Source organism: Bufo gargarizans, chromosome 3 (genome assembly GCF_014858855.1).
Source record: "Bufo gargarizans isolate SCDJY-AF-19 chromosome 3, ASM1485885v1, whole genome shotgun sequence".
Classification (NCBI taxonomy): Eukaryota; Metazoa; Chordata; class Amphibia; order Anura; family Bufonidae; genus Bufo; species Bufo gargarizans.
In genome coordinates, this window is record NC_058082.1 from 75,115,923 (window position 1) to 75,131,569 (window position 15,647).

The 15,647-nt window shown below is 44.3% G+C and overlaps 1 protein-coding gene across 4 annotated transcripts in view; it reads right to left on the minus strand.

Moving 5' to 3' along the window:
• The window catches only part of FRY (FRY microtubule binding protein), a 264,523-nt gene extending 249,613 nt beyond the window's left edge, over positions 1–14,910 (minus strand). For 3 of the 4 annotated variants that reach the window (XM_044284646.1, XM_044284645.1, XM_044284643.1), the window contains exon 1: positions 14,603–14,909. In XM_044284646.1, the coding sequence (XP_044140581.1) occupies positions 14,603–14,801 (199 nt within the window). In that variant the 5' untranslated portion in view covers positions 14,802–14,909. Of the gene's footprint in view, positions 1–14,602 lie in introns of all 4 variants that reach the window. The other variant, XM_044284644.1, reaches the window with a different exon arrangement.
• Between the last annotated feature and the right edge of the window lie 737 nt (positions 14,911–15,647).

Genomic DNA, 15,647 nt, shown 5'->3' on the forward strand with positions numbered 1-15,647 from the left:
AAGACAGGAAAGCGCAACTCAAACACTTATTCCTTTCTGATTGGGGGGGGGGGGTTAAAGCGAGATCTTCTATGAATGGGCTGACGGTCGATGCTTCCTAACTAGGTCAGTTCTGGTGATTAAATGGGATGTCCAGGGAAATAACGTAGTTTAAAACAGGTCAGCACATTGGAAATAAAATACAAAAGGGTGTTCTCAATAATCGTCAATCACTCCTGTTCCAAGGCTGCCCGCCGTTATTCAATGCCTGCTGCAGAAATAATGTCCCGGCACAGGGTGGAGACCCAGGCATGCTGGGATGGAACTGGCAGGGTGATCTGTAAGACAAGGTTGCTTTTTTTTTTCTTTTTTTTTATTATTATTATTATTATTACCAACACAGTTTAGTATAATACATGACACGCTCTTTCTAACAAAGCTAGAACCAGCCTTGTACCTAACATGTATTCAGAAATCTCACCATTAATTTGTCACTATCAGTGGGGGGTGGGGCAGACTCCACACTGAACACAGGAGGGAAGGGGAACAGTAACTGGGCCTGGAAACTAGGGAAGAAACAGGTCACCTCCTAGACAACCTTAATCTGGGCCCTGACTAGCTATAAATATGAATAGACCTTGAATGTAGGAATATTCATATGCAGGATACCTAGGCCCTGATTTCCCTATAAGGCCCTTGAATAAGTTAAGGACCAGAGACAACCCATTCCTCCCCAGATGGACGAATGGAAGTCTCTGTCTCAGGCCCAGAAACAACAACAGGGAATATAACAAAAACAAACAAACGCAACACTTAACTTCTGTAGAGATGGAAGAACAGGAACACCAGAGACGACCTCACACCAGCTCAGCCAAACCCAAATGAACTATCAACCACATAGTCAGAAGGGTGGGGTCAGACTATAAAGGGTAGAAGTGATGACCACTGAGCAACAGCTGAGAAAAGGGAAGTGGCCATTAACCCCATCAACACTGAATAAAAAGAAATCAAGGAGGCAGTTAGATTTCTCCACGCTCAGCCAGTCTCTCTGATCTCCTGACAACAGTCACCTGAGAGACCGTGACATCATTGCTCTGCTAGATTTACATCAAGCCGACAGCTCAAGGGGAGTGTCTTTTCTGCTGCAGCTCAGGGGGCGTGTCTCAGCTGTCCCTATCACAGCTCAGGGGGCGTGTCTCAGCTCTCCCTATCACAGCTCAGGAGGCAGTTTAAGGATGAAACTGAGCATGTGCGGCTATCACCGTGAGAAGGTCAAAGAAATAAGAAAAAAAATACAGCAAACAGTAGGTGGCGCTGTACAGATACATAACTCAGTCGCTCACTTTTTAATTAAATGCAATTACAAAAGGATTCAGAACCAGGGGCTGGTTTGAAAACTGTAGAATATTTTTCATGGGACAACTTCTTTAGGCCCCTTTCACACGAACCATACGGATTAGGTCCGGATGCGTTCAAGGTGCGTTCAGTGAAACTTGCACCATTTTGCAAGCAAGTTCATTCAGTTATGTCTGCGATTGCGTTCAGCTTTTCCGCTCGGGTGCAGTGCGTTTTGATGCGTTTTTCACACGAGTGATAAAAAAACTGTAGGTTTACAAACAATATCTCTTAGCAACCATTAGTAAAAAAAAAAAATGCATTGCATCCGCACTTGCTTCCGGACGCAATGCGCTTTTCACTGAAGCCCCATTCACTTCTATGGGGCCAGGCCTGCGTGAAAAACGCAGAATATAGAACATTCATCATTTTTCACGCAATGCGTGAAAAAAATGCTCATGTACACAGACCCATTGAAAAGAATGGGTCAGGATTCAGTGCGGGCGCTACGCGTTCACGTCACGCATTACACCCGCGCGGAAAAATCGCTTGTGTGAAAGGGGCCTAAAAGGTGACCATGTAGTCCGATCCTCTTGAAATCCATGAAGTGAAGCTCCAGTTTGGAACAATACCATAAGAGCTCAGGCACATTGGCACGGAGGCAGTGTGTACACTGTGTCCCCTAGAAGCTATGTTTGTCCTACTGCTTTCAGGGGCACCTCTACTATACCCATGGGACCAAGGACAGGACAAAAACTATAAAAAAAACACAGCTGCGGTCCGGCTCTGATGGCAGAGATGAGAGAAACCTCTGATCTCTGCTGTTTAATCCTTAGCCAAAACCGAATGTGACAGACAAGGGTAACAAATGAGGGCAGGGTTTGATTAGGTAACAGAGGTCCCTGTGAATCAGTAGCTATATCCACAACCATAACAATAACAATTTTATGATGTATGGTGTAAAAAATTTTAATAAAAAAAAAACTAAAAGGGGCATCTTGTCAGCAGATTTGTATCTATGAAATTAGCTGACCTGTCACATGTATGGCAGCTAAAGGAATCTGTGTTGGTCTCGCGAGACTTCGGTGAGAGCCAATTTCGCCTCGCCGAAGCCCATACATTTTAATGCTGTACGAAGACGGATATCTTTGCTCATCCCTAGTGGACGCACATGCTCAGTTCTACCCTTAACTGCCACCATATTCCCCAGAGACTGATCTGCCAGCCTGGAATTAATGTAGCAGAGCAGTTGAAGCAATGGGTGAGGAGATCTCTGGATCCATGAGAGGTCCAGGGCTGGTTCTAGCTTTGTTAGAAAGTTATTGTCATGCACTAGATGGTGTCTCATTTTCATATTTGACATCATGGCATAACTCCTTTGAATGTATCTTTCAGGGTTTCAATATATATATATTTTTCATTTTATTTTTACCAGTGGAGAGTACCACATATACAATATTTATTTTGTTTTGCATGCCAAGAAATGAAATTGCTAAAGAAGGAGCTGTATTCTAGTATATTTAAAGACTAAAAATCCTGGACGCATACCCAGACCACATCCATCAGAACATGAGCACATTTAGACATTTGCTGCATAACGGCTTATTTTAGTGTACCTGATATAAATAAACTGACAAACATGGCGGGTGGAGGAGGAAAAATGAAAAGCGACAAACACAACATAAAAATGTAAGGAAAGAAATATATCAGGTCTATTTGCTGCTTCCTGGAAAGCATTACAGAAGGTGTGCAGCATTTACTAAGTGATTATTAAAACCTACATTGGGGTTAGGGCACATGCACACGATCGTAGCCTGTTTTGCGGCCTGCAAAACACGGATACCGGTTGTGTGCGCTCTGCATTTTGCAGAATGGCACATCCTATAGAACAGTCCTATCCTTGTCCATAATGTGGACGAGAATAGGACATGTTCTATATTTTTTGCGGATGCCAAGGAATGGACATACGGATGCAGACAGTACATGGTGTGCTGTCCTCATCTTTTGTAGCCCCACTGAAGTGAATGGATCCACATCCGACCCGCAAAAAACGTGCATCAGATGCGGACAAAAAAAATATGTTTGGGTGCATAAGCCCTATACTCTCCCTGCCTTTATAGTATAGTGAAGGCTCCTAGACAAACCCCATTATATGTGGCATCTATAGGATAACCCACTAAAGGCGAATGGAAGAAATATCCCAAAATAAATAAACAGTCTACAGAGCCATCAGACTGAAGATAGCCCCAGGACCTGTTCCAAGTCCAGTAGATCCCTCCTATAAGTCTACAGGTAGGTGTGTGTAGCACCACGTGAGTCCCATAGCACTTCAGACCACTTAGATTCAGCTGTACTCATTAAATGTGTTGTCCCCCCAAAAATATTCTACAGTTTTCAAACCAGCCCCTGGATCTGAATATTTTTGTAATTGCATGTAATAAAAAAATTTGCATAGCCACAGAGCTATTCAATAAAATCTATCTGTATAGCGCCACCTGCTGTTAGTTCTTTTTCTTATTTCTTTGTCCTGCTCACTGAGAAGGCCGCACATGCTCAGTTTCATCCTTCAACTGCCTCCTGAGCTATGGTAGGGAGAGCTGAGACACGCCCCCTGAGCTATGGTAGGGAGAGCTGAGACACGCCCCCTGAGCTATGGTAGGGAGAGCTGAGACACGCCCCCTGAGCTATGGTAGGGAGAGCTGAGACACGCCCCCTGAGCTATGGTAGGGAGAGCTGAGACACGCCCCCTGAGCTATGGTAGGGAGAGCTGAGACACGCCCCCTGAGCTATGGTAGGGAGAGCTGAGACACGCCCCCTGAGCTATGGTAGGGAGAGCTGAGACACGCCCCCTGAGCTATGGTAGGGAGAGCTGAGACACGCCCCCTGAGCTATGGTAGGGAGAGCTGAGACACGCCTCCTGAGCTATGGTAGGGAGAGCTGAGACACGCCTCCTGATCTATGGTAGGGAGAGCTGAGACACGCCTCCTGAGCTATGGTAGGGAGAGCTGAGACACGCCTCCTGAGCTATGGTAGGGAGAGCTGAGACACGCCTCCTGATCTATGGTAGGGAGAGCTGAGACACGCCTCCTGAGCTATGGTAGGGAGAGCTGAGACACGCCCCCTGGCCTGCAGCAGAAAAAAAGACTCTGCCCTTGAGCCATCAGCTTGATATAAATTTAGCTGGGCAATACATGGGGAGATCTTTAGCTTTCAGTCGTTAAAGAAATGCGAAAAAATTGTGATGTCTGCTGAGAGGGTATCACCAGCTAACTATATCTTCTCGTGGCAAGAAAGGGGTGGCGAGCGCCAAACCGTTAGTAATATGTAGAATGAGTCTTGAATATCTATATTAAAAGGCAGTTATAGCGAGGTCTACTCCAGGAACCAGTAAATGGAAGGGGGTTCCGGTGACAAATACGTATAGGAGTAGTGACAGTGAAGAGATCAATAGGTAAAAGACAGCGAGAAGGTGTGGATTATTGGATAAGAATGGGAATCATAGGGGAGTATAAATGAGAAATTGTATGTAGACCAATAGGGTCAATAAGATCAAATAATAAAAGTTTAATGCTCATAAAATCAATAGTCAAGAAGGCTAAAAAAGTGACAAATATATGTGCACTCACGTCACTGGGGGGTAGTCATCAGGATAAGCACACAACACCTGTGACGTAGAACCCACCTGGCCAGGATCGCATGTAGATTAACAGTGATGGATGGCAGCACACTTCAGATCAAACACTTTATTCAATCAATAATGGCTCAACGCGTTTCGGGTACCAGTATTCCCCTTCCTCAGGAGCAGGTGCAGAGTACAAATGTTGAATAAATTATATATATATATACGCGCCTCTAGTGCCGGAAGTGTCCTGACGTTACATCCGCTCTGCTGTGGCCAGAAGTATCGGAGTACTTGATGCGCTCAACAAATGGAACGCACACTGCGCTCCACCATAATAAAGGTCATAATGATGGAAGTCTCGCGGTACTTGGAGCGTTCCAAGTAGGGGTGCACCAGACAAGTGGTCTGCTGCTTTTTTAATTTATTTTTTGTAATGTATACTTAAAATGGAGACATAAAATGTGATATGAACCCACCCTTAATGTTCACTAGGTTACAAAATATAAATGATGTAGGAGAACCGCAAACTTCCAGCCCTGTACAACGCCTTTGTGTGATTGCTACTTGTCAACGGAGTCATAATTACATCATAAACCTTGTAACAGCTCATCCGTACAGGCGACTACATCACTGTCCAACACCAGCGCCTGGTAAATCCCACCCAGGGTGGTTTGGGTAGGGTTGCCACCTTTTCTTAAAGCCAAACCCGAACAGAAGGGAGGGAGGGCGAGCGTGTCTGAAGTCAGCGCCGCCCTGGGCTAGCATCGCATCACTCCCAGCTGATCGCTGTGCCCGGGTCTGAGAAAGGCTTGTACCCGGGCGCAGGATTACAAACCCGGACTGTCCGGGTCATTCCCGTATGGGTGGCAACCCTAGGTTTGGGTCATGTGTGAATGTGCATTGTTCGGGATACACTCAAGGCCGCTTTACACAGTCAGCCACAACAGGCGATCAGGAACAAAACTTTTGTTCCCAATGATTGCCTGCTTGTCATATAGGCTGCGGATTAAGATTGATAAACATGTGAGCCATTTAATAATATATCCAGCTTAATACACCTGATTATATCTATCTATCTATCTCTATAGGTGCAATTACTTATCTAATTGTGCCTATTTCAGCTTTTTTAAGGCCCACCTGCTTGTTATCTATGTATAATCTTGGCAGCCTTTTGCATTGTTGGTCTGTTGCACTGCCCATCCATCATAGGACAGTGTATTCTTAGAGCCACATTGATGTTACAATAATAATTCTGATGGACATTGTCTGGTAATGTGCCCCATGTATTTTTCTGTATCAAATTGCCATCGTGTCGTCCTTATTTCCAATGTCTGATCAATATGATGAATTTTGATTAATAAAGATTTCTATATATTTTATGATATTAGTCCCATTGATCTGTTTCTGTGGTGCTTGTCGGAGGTGGTCAGAGCTGCATATACAAGCAGCAATCATCTCCTCTGTATGGTGAAGAGCGATCACTACTGTGATCTCACATGAGATTCAATTATTTCTGGTCAACAGATCCTCCTTTTACACTGAAAGATCTGCTGCCCAGGAACGACGATTTAGGTATCTGCAACAGTGATGCGAGCATGCCCATTGGGTGATCAGAGGCATCTTTAGGGCTGTATTACACCAACAGATTTTCTGGCCAAATACACACACAGATCTTTTCTTATACACAACTAATGGTCTGATTGGACAGAAATTGGTCAGATAATCTGTGTAATATAGGCCTTACACAGGGCAATTATGGGGAACAATTGTTCTTAGGAACATTATTTTTCAGATATTTGCCCTGATTATCCTAAAGGGGCCTTCAGACACTCAGAATATGTAGATGCCCTAAAACAATAAGCATTGTCACAATAGCAGTCTACCAGTAGATCCTTCAAAGCATGGCCTACCAGGATGAGCAAAGTTCTGTTTTGAAGTTCGGCATGTAAGGTTCCGGTTATCTAAGAATTCCGTTATGGATTCCGCTATCATGGACCATGTTATAGTCCATGGTAGCGGAATCCATAACGGAATTCTTAGATAACCGAACCTTGTATGCCAAACTTCAAAACAGAAGTTCACTCATCCCTAGTATAGACTAACAAATGTATTTTGGAAAGATCCGATCTTCTTCAGTAACGGCTGTGAATAAAACAATCTTTTTAAGGGTCCATTAACACGTCAGTATTTTTACCTTTCCAGATAAACGTTCCTGGTTTTTGCGGATCCGAAAATCTGGATGACATGAGGATGCTTTTAGCATGTCTTCCGCATTTTTGACGGATCCATTGACTAGAATGGCATGACGGAACGCAAAATCGGACAAATAGTAGGACAGGGTATATTTTTTTCCTGGATCCGAATAAACGGAACCCACAGAACGGAACGGAATCAGAGAGCACCATGTGTGCAGTCCGAATATTTGCGGAATCCATTGAAATGAATGGATCCGAATAACGTTCCATTTTTTAACGGAACGGATGCGAAATACAAAAACAAACGTGTGAATGGACCCTAAAAGGCCACATTGAGAACCAAAATTTTTTTCAAGGCAGAGTAAGGCACACGAACGATACGGATTAGGTCTGGATGCGTTCAGTGAAACTCGCACCATTTCGCAAGCAAGTTCAGTCAGTTTTGTCTGCGATTGCGTTCAGTTTTTTTTCGCACGGGTAAAATGCACATTGATGCGTTTTTCACGCACATGATAAAAAACTGAAGGTTTACAAATAACATCTCTTAGCATCCATTCGTGAAAAACGCAGAATATAGAACATGCTGCGATTTTCACGCAGCGCACAAGTGATGCGTGAAAACATTGCTCATGTAGACAGACCCATTGAAATTAATGGGTCCGGATTCAGTGCAGGCGGAATGCGTTCGCATCATGCATTGCATCCGCACGGCATACTCGCTCATCTGAAAGGGGCCTAACACTTGACTGGTCTACATCAACATAAACAGCTATACGTGACGAAGCCACTGGCATCTGTACAGCCAGATAATGGTTGCTGAAGGTCTCTGTCCATGGGGTCCCTATAACATTATTTAAAAATATATACCTCAAAAAACACATTAAAAAGAAAGTGTGATTATAGACTAAACAACCATTTAGAGATGTCTGATACCTATATGTGCCTTACAAGATGCAACTATAGCCATCTGTATAGAGGTCTCATCTATATAGACAACATGCAAATAAGAACTTCTCAAAACACACATTTCGGGACCCAAGTTTTACAATTGTATGGTGAAATCTCTTTGGGATGACCACTCAAAAGTGTATTAAAAAGAAGTCAACGGGGAAGGGGGGGGGGGAGGGGTTGTGTTAAATCTCAAAGGCAATAATCAATATGAGAAATATGGCGGAACTGAAAGGTGGTCTTCTCAAAGAGGTTTTTTCTTTTGGATAAGTTTCACTGTATATAGTGGTGGTCATTTACAAAGCATGCCACTGGCATAAAAGTAGTCGGGAAAACGACTCCACTTAAGCACGCCTTGTTATAAATTAGGAGCATCCTCTGCCAGCGCAAAGAGGAAACAAAGACTGATGTAAAAAGATGGTCTAGTCCTCGGCTTGTTAAGCCGTATTTATACAGTCCCAGATAATGACTCCAGTCCTCAGAACTATAGCCAGTCCGACACTGGACGCTACACCACTTAACGCTTACATTTTTGTAGACATCTGAACTCCTATTTCAGCTACTGAATGACTGAGCGCGAGCCAAGCGTTATCTTAGTTATTGATAGGAGGAACGTGATCCCTTCTTTATCAGCATTTGACAACAGGAGCCGTTCATTACTATGCAAATGACCTAAAACAACTCTGGTTTACACACAACAGGGCCGGGCTGACAACACGTCTTTAACAGGTCAAATTAAAAGCAATTAGGGGACAACCACACGGCACGGTCATGCTACTGTAATACCCCAGAGTGGCATTACCACCTCTTTTGTACCCCCCCACTATCTTTGTTGGTGCATCATGTGTCATCTCCTAGGATATCCCGATAGGAGCACCGAGAAACGTGTATACAACACCTTCAGAGAGATTGTAGGCCACTGTACATCATGTGTCATCTCCTATATTTATTGGCATTTCCTGCAATATGTGTGTATGTATTCCCTTGCTAATTACCATTTACATGTAATGTGCCTGGTTCACCAGCAGGTGGCGGCAATCTGTGCAAAGCTGTGTTAGAATGGAACCCTTCTTCCATTTTATTCCCTTGTCTAGAGAGGGAGTTGAGCTAGTGAAGGTCAGTATAGCCTTCCCCTCTTTGGGGAGAGGTTGTGTGTTCAGTGTAGCCCTTGTATGGGGAAGCAACAGGCCCTTGTCCCTCCTGGACAAGCCCTGCCTGTGAGTTCTACATGGTTGCATGTCCCCTCCTGGGCTTGCATTGCCTATATCCAAGCTAAGTGAGCTTGAAGACAGGAAGAAGTTCCTAGGACTAAAGATTACTACAGACAGCTAAGCTAAGCTCCAGCACAAGAGGAAAAGTTCCTATTTAGCCCAGCCAGTATAGCAGAGCTGAGAAAGCTACAGGAAACCAGCCTGAGAATGTTGCAGAAGTGTTTGCCTGACAGAAGTTAAGCCAATACCTGCTGATGACCAAGATAAAGTTTGGAAGATTGTGCCTTGATAAAGTTTATGGCAAGTAAAGCTGTGTTCAACGTTACTACAAGTCTGGACTCAATTATTCCTTCATCATCCAAGTTATTCATCCCTTTTTTCACTGCTTCGTCCAACCGCGTTTGGGATCCAAGGATATCCAGGTAGGAGCACCGAGAAACGTGCATACAACACCTTCAGAGAGATTGTAGGCCACTGCACACCACTCTGGCAATCCTACACCTGGGTACCAGCACTACCATCTACGAAGGGGACTCCATGTCCTCGTTGCTCGTGGTGTCGTGAGCGCGATGACGTCACCGCAGGTCCTTAAGAAAAGAAGATACCGACTGCGCGATCAAGTGGATGAGGTGAGTTTTTATTTTTAACCCCTCAGACATTTTATTTAGCATTCTGTTTTAAGAATGCTATTATTTTCCGTTATAACCATGTTATAACAGAAAATAATAAAGTGAAGTTCCCTATTGACTTAAATGGGGTCCGGGGTGAAGTTCAGGTCAAGTTCGGGTCCCAAACCAGAATTTTGACCTGAAATTCGGCCGTACCCGGCGAACCCGAACCTCCACGGGTTCACTCAACCCTAGTCACGACTACTTGCTCTGTAAGAGGGAAATATTTCGTAGAAACCTCCTAAAGGGGTAAGGGACACCCCAGACGTGGGCACCAGGGCGTTGCACTGCAGTTAAGGAATACACGTGGCTGATAGGGCCCTTTTTTTTCTTTGTATCTGTGATAGTTTATGGACTTTTTGAACAGTTCTCGTGGTTCTTTAGCATGCTGATTAACTTCAAAAAGTATCACATGGTAAAATATTTTACACATATACCGCAAGTGGCTGATCAACTGTATAGTCAATGCAGTCAGTAGCTGCGAGCGGGTGGGCACGTACTGCATATGCAACAGGTGCAGCGAGCACAGCTTGGAAAGCTCTGTGATCTGGTGAAGGGACCAATTCAGCCCGAAATGTGTTACCCATTATCTTAATAAAGAAGATTAGTAGCGTGCTGATCCTTTTTCATATTGTCCTCCTGGGAGTTGTTGGAGAGCCACAGGTTGGACACCACTGCTGTAAAGCTGGTCATTAGAGATGAGCACATTTAAAAAAAAAATCGATTCACTGAATTTTTGGGGGAAAAATTTGGTTCAATCCGAATAAATTTGTGGCAAATTGCGTAAAAAAACCTATTTCCTGGCTGCAGAGAGCCTTTATAGTGGTGTAGAACACTGTTCCTTGCAGTAACACGCCTAGGGAGTCTGCTGTGGTAGTGAAACAATACTGTGACTCCGTATGACATGCAGATGACAGGCGTCACTCTTAGAATCACTGCACACTTCACTTATTTGGGCAGTCAAGGGCCAAAACTGACTAAATAACTCAAGTATGAACTCAGCCTAAGGCCTCTTTCACACGGGTGAGATTTCCGCACGGGTGCAATGCGCGAGGTGAACGCATTGCACCCGCACTGAATCCGGACCCATTCATTTCTATGGGGCTGTGCACATGAGCGGTGATTTTCACGCATCACTTGTGCATCGCATGAAAATCGCAGACCCCATAGAAGTGAATGGGGCTGTGTCAAAATCGCAAGCATCCGCAAGCAAGTGCGGATGCGGTGCGATTTTCACGCACGGTTGCTAGGAGACGATTGGGATGGGGACCCGATCATTATTATTTTCCCTTATGACATGGCTATAAAGGGAAAATAATAGCATTCTGAATACAGAATGCATAGTAAAAAAGGACTGGAGGGGGGTAAAAAAATTAATATATATTATTTAACTCACCTTATCCACTTGTTCGCACAGCCCGTTTCTCTTCTGTCTTCTTCTTTGCTGTCCAGGAGGAAAAGGATCTGTGGTGACGTCACTGCGCTCATCACGTGGTCCGTCACATGATCCACCATGGTGATGGATCATGTGATGAGCACCGTGACGTCACCACAGTTCCTGTTCCTCGAAGAAGAAAGAAGAGAAGCTGGACTGCGCGAACAAGTGGATGAGATGATATATATATATATATATATATATATATATATATATATATATATATATATATATATATATATATATATATATAAATAAAACTCACCTCATCCACTTTAATTCTGGTATTGAGATCCGGCAGAGGATCTCAAGATTGGAATTAAATGGATCTCTTTTGATTGGGTGAAATAAAAAAAAAAAAAACTGAACCGTCACCAAATACATTGAAAGTCAATGGGTGACGGATCTGGTTTTTGAGGCTTCCAAAAAAAATTGATCCGTCACTATTGACTTACATTGATTTCAGTGCCGGATCCGTTTTTTTTCAACGTTATTATGACTGGACACAAAACCGCAGTTTACAGAGGTTTTGTGTCAGTCACAAGATGGAATGCTGCCGGAACGCAGCCTGATGCATCCTGAACAGATTTCTTTCTGTTCAGAATGCATGAGGATATGCATTTTTTTTTACGGTATCAAGATCCTCTGCCGTATCTCAATACCAGAAAACAACAACACAAGTGTGAAAGTAGCCTCAGCCTTGCCCTGTCGAAAGCAGCCTTTTTTGAAAAAACAGAAAACCCAAGTGCAGTGGTGTTTCTATTCCACCCTCACCACTTTCTGAGGAGAGGGCGTAGCGGGGCAGGAGAGGGGGCAGGGCCAGCGGGCTTGGCATGTTTATCTTCTTTTAGGACTCATGCACACAACCGTATTTTGTACCCATGTCTGACCCATGTTTTTTGCACATTCATTTCTATGGGTCTGATAAAAAATAAATAAAATAAAAATAATGGATGGATGACATCCGTGTGCTGTCTGCATCCATGCGTCTGTTCCAAAAATTCTACAACATGCACTATTCTTCTCCGTATTGCGGTATAAAGTAATCTGTAGTGATGGCGTCTTGCAGTCCGCAAACCAGGGATCCGCAATACGGACACAGTTGTTTGCATAAGGACTTACTCTAGTTTTCTGGTTTAACAGACAACTGAAATCTATGGCAGCTCATTCAGTTTAGGCGCGCGGACTGCCGGAGGATACACCTAATTTATGACCAGGCCTGTGCCTCACCATAAATTAGATGCATCCTCCGGCAGAGCAGGCATTATCAAGACTGCCATAGACACTGGCCTTTAAGGCCTCATGCACACTCCCGTGTGCCGGCCGTGCTCGTATTGCGGCCCGAAAACAGCGGGTGCGCAATATACAGGAACCGGCTGTGTGCGCACTGTATTGCGGATGCAATCCAGAAGATGCGGTGCAGAACAGAGGCAAGGATCGGAAGGCCACGGAAGCACTAAGGAGTGCTTCTATGGGTTTTCTGTCCGTGTCTCCGTGCCGCAAAAAAGTAGTGCATGCGGATTGCGGCCCCATTCAAGTGAATGGGTCCGTGTCCGCAGGCACACAGTCGGTGCCCGTGCAATGTGGTACACAGCACTGGTATGGCTGGCACATGGTCTTGTGCATGAGGCCGTAGCATATTTTTTTGATGTATTCATGGCACTTTTCTGGTATAAGTACATTTAAAAAAAAAATTGCCTTTTTCTCCAAACTTATTTATGAAGTTGTGTACCATGAATTTGTTAGAAAAAGTGCGTACTGATCGATAGTGGTGCCAGCGAGGATTGTACTGTTCTAAATAGACCTACTGTTTTACATCTATAGTGAGCGCACATGCTCTTTAGGATCCATGCTCACAGCAGTGTAGTTTATGCGGACTCTCAGTGCAGAGTTTTCCGCGCGCATGCAATCGGTGACGTGAACACATACCACCCGCACTGAATCCTGACCCATTCATTTCAAATGTGTCTGTGCACATGAGCGTTTTCTTTTCACGCATCAGTTCTGCGCTGTGTGAAAAGCGGAGCATGTTCTATATTCTGCGTTTTTCACGCAGTCCTGGCCCCATAGAAGTGAATGGGGCTTCAGTGAAAAATGCATTGCATCTAGAAGCAAGTGCGGATGCAATGCGTTTTTTCACCGATGTTGTTTGTAAACCTTCCGTTTTTTAACATGCGCATTGCACCCGCGGGGAAAAAACTGAACAACTGCAATCGCAGACAAAACTGACTGAACTTGCTTGCAAAATGGTGCGAGTTTCACTGAACGCACCTGGACCTAATCCGTCACGCTCGTGTCAAAAGGGCCTTAGGCCTCCTGCACACGGATGCAAGTGAACGCACATAAGATGTGCACAAATTTCCAATTAGATGCGTTTTTTCTGCAGATTCATTTGAAAAGAGTGAAATCCGCTGTTGAAACTGCAAACATAACTGACATGCTGCAGAATTAGAAATCCGCACAGCAAGTCAATTTCCAGACCAGAAAAAATCCACAAAGTGTAGATGAGATATCCGCATTTGCTGGTACTGTACTATGCTGCATTTCTTCCACCCGGAAAAAAACGGCACGTAATCCGCATCATACGCCGGTAGTCTTACTTGCGGATTTGCCCCAGATTTCACCCTTTGTTATCGCAAAGGCTGAAATCTGCTCAAACAATTGACATGCCACGGTTTCATACTCCACAACGCTCGTCAGTTTCTGAAAATACTACACGGCGGATCTTCCACATGAAAATCCAAGCAGAAAAGTCACACGTAATCCGCACCGCGTGCATGCGGCCTTAGGAACACGTGTTGCAGCGGCCACAAGTGCCTAAAATCCATCCAGGCCAAAAGGATGAATGATTTTGAAAGTAATCCCTAAATTTTACCCATAAAATCACGCGTACTACGTGTTGGCAGGAACTGGCTGCATGCAGATTTCACATATTGGCAGCATTTTAAGGAAATTGCTACAATGGACACAACACGTGAACATACCCGAATATTAGATCTCCCCCTGCAATAGCCTGGTTGGTTAAAGGGTCTCAGGAGCTGGACTTCATATGGTTCCCAGGTGTTATCTGTGATAGGACAACCCCTTTAATAGACCCCCCCCCCCTCTATGTTTACTAACTATTTCTCCATACTCACCGTCGCCTACATAATAATCATATCAATTCTGTTTAAAGAGTCATAAAGATCACAACCATGTGAGCGTCTCACCTGGGATAATAGAAGGTCTTTTCTTGATCCGTCTAATGGGATCCATGATTTTCATGTTTTTCGGAATCCTTCCCTTGAAATCGATCCCTGAGAGCAGCTCTGGAGGAAGGCTGCACCGTCTTGAAAGTGCATTGTCACTTGCGTTTAACCAAAGTTTACCCCTTGTCCTGGCGTAGAGGCTGCTGTCATCCAGGGCCATGGTGGCCTGCTCATGGATGAGGTAGTCAGCAGAAATGACAATTAGAGTAAAAATAAGGGCATTCCCTGCGGGGTGCTGCCTGCGATCTCATGCTTGTCCATGCACTTGTTTGGGAAGTTTAGCAGGCGGCAGGCGTGGCCTCCAGCAGGTGTAGGATTACCGAGCAGCACCTCCCTGCTCCAGGTAAGGCCAGGAGGAGGGGAGGACATCAAGGCAAAGATTTGTAGTCACTTCAAAGAAAACAGATAATCTTCCATCCGGGTGCACAGACTGAAAGAAACGATGACTTTTCCGCAGGTGTTACCTGGGATGTCACGTGACCTCCTGGAAGACGTTACAGGTAATTGCTGCTGTCATTCACGGTGAGGGAAGAGGCATCGGACTGTACAAACGAGCGCCAGAACGAACAAGATTTCTCTGTAATTCCGCATTGTTCACTTCTGGCCTGTGTTATAGGTTTAGATATATACAGGTATATGTATATACATTTCTACGGGTAACAAGTGCCGATATTATTACAGCCACAGCAGAGATTGTGACTCAGCTTTCCCAGTATCCTGGAAAAGCTATTTATCAAACTGGTGTAAAGTAGAACTGGCTTAGTTGCCTATAGCAACCAATCAGATTCCACCTTTAATTTTGGATAGCTTCTTTGGAAAATGAAAGGTGGAATCTAATTGGTTGCTATGGGCAACTAAGCCAGTTCTACTTTACACCAGTTTGATAAATGACCCCATAAGTCTCTATTCACACAAAATGGTGTAAAACTCCTTTTTGTTCCGTCCACTACTAACGGACATTTTTCCATCCTTGTGGAATCAGTATGGTCTCCAAGTGCCTTCCGTT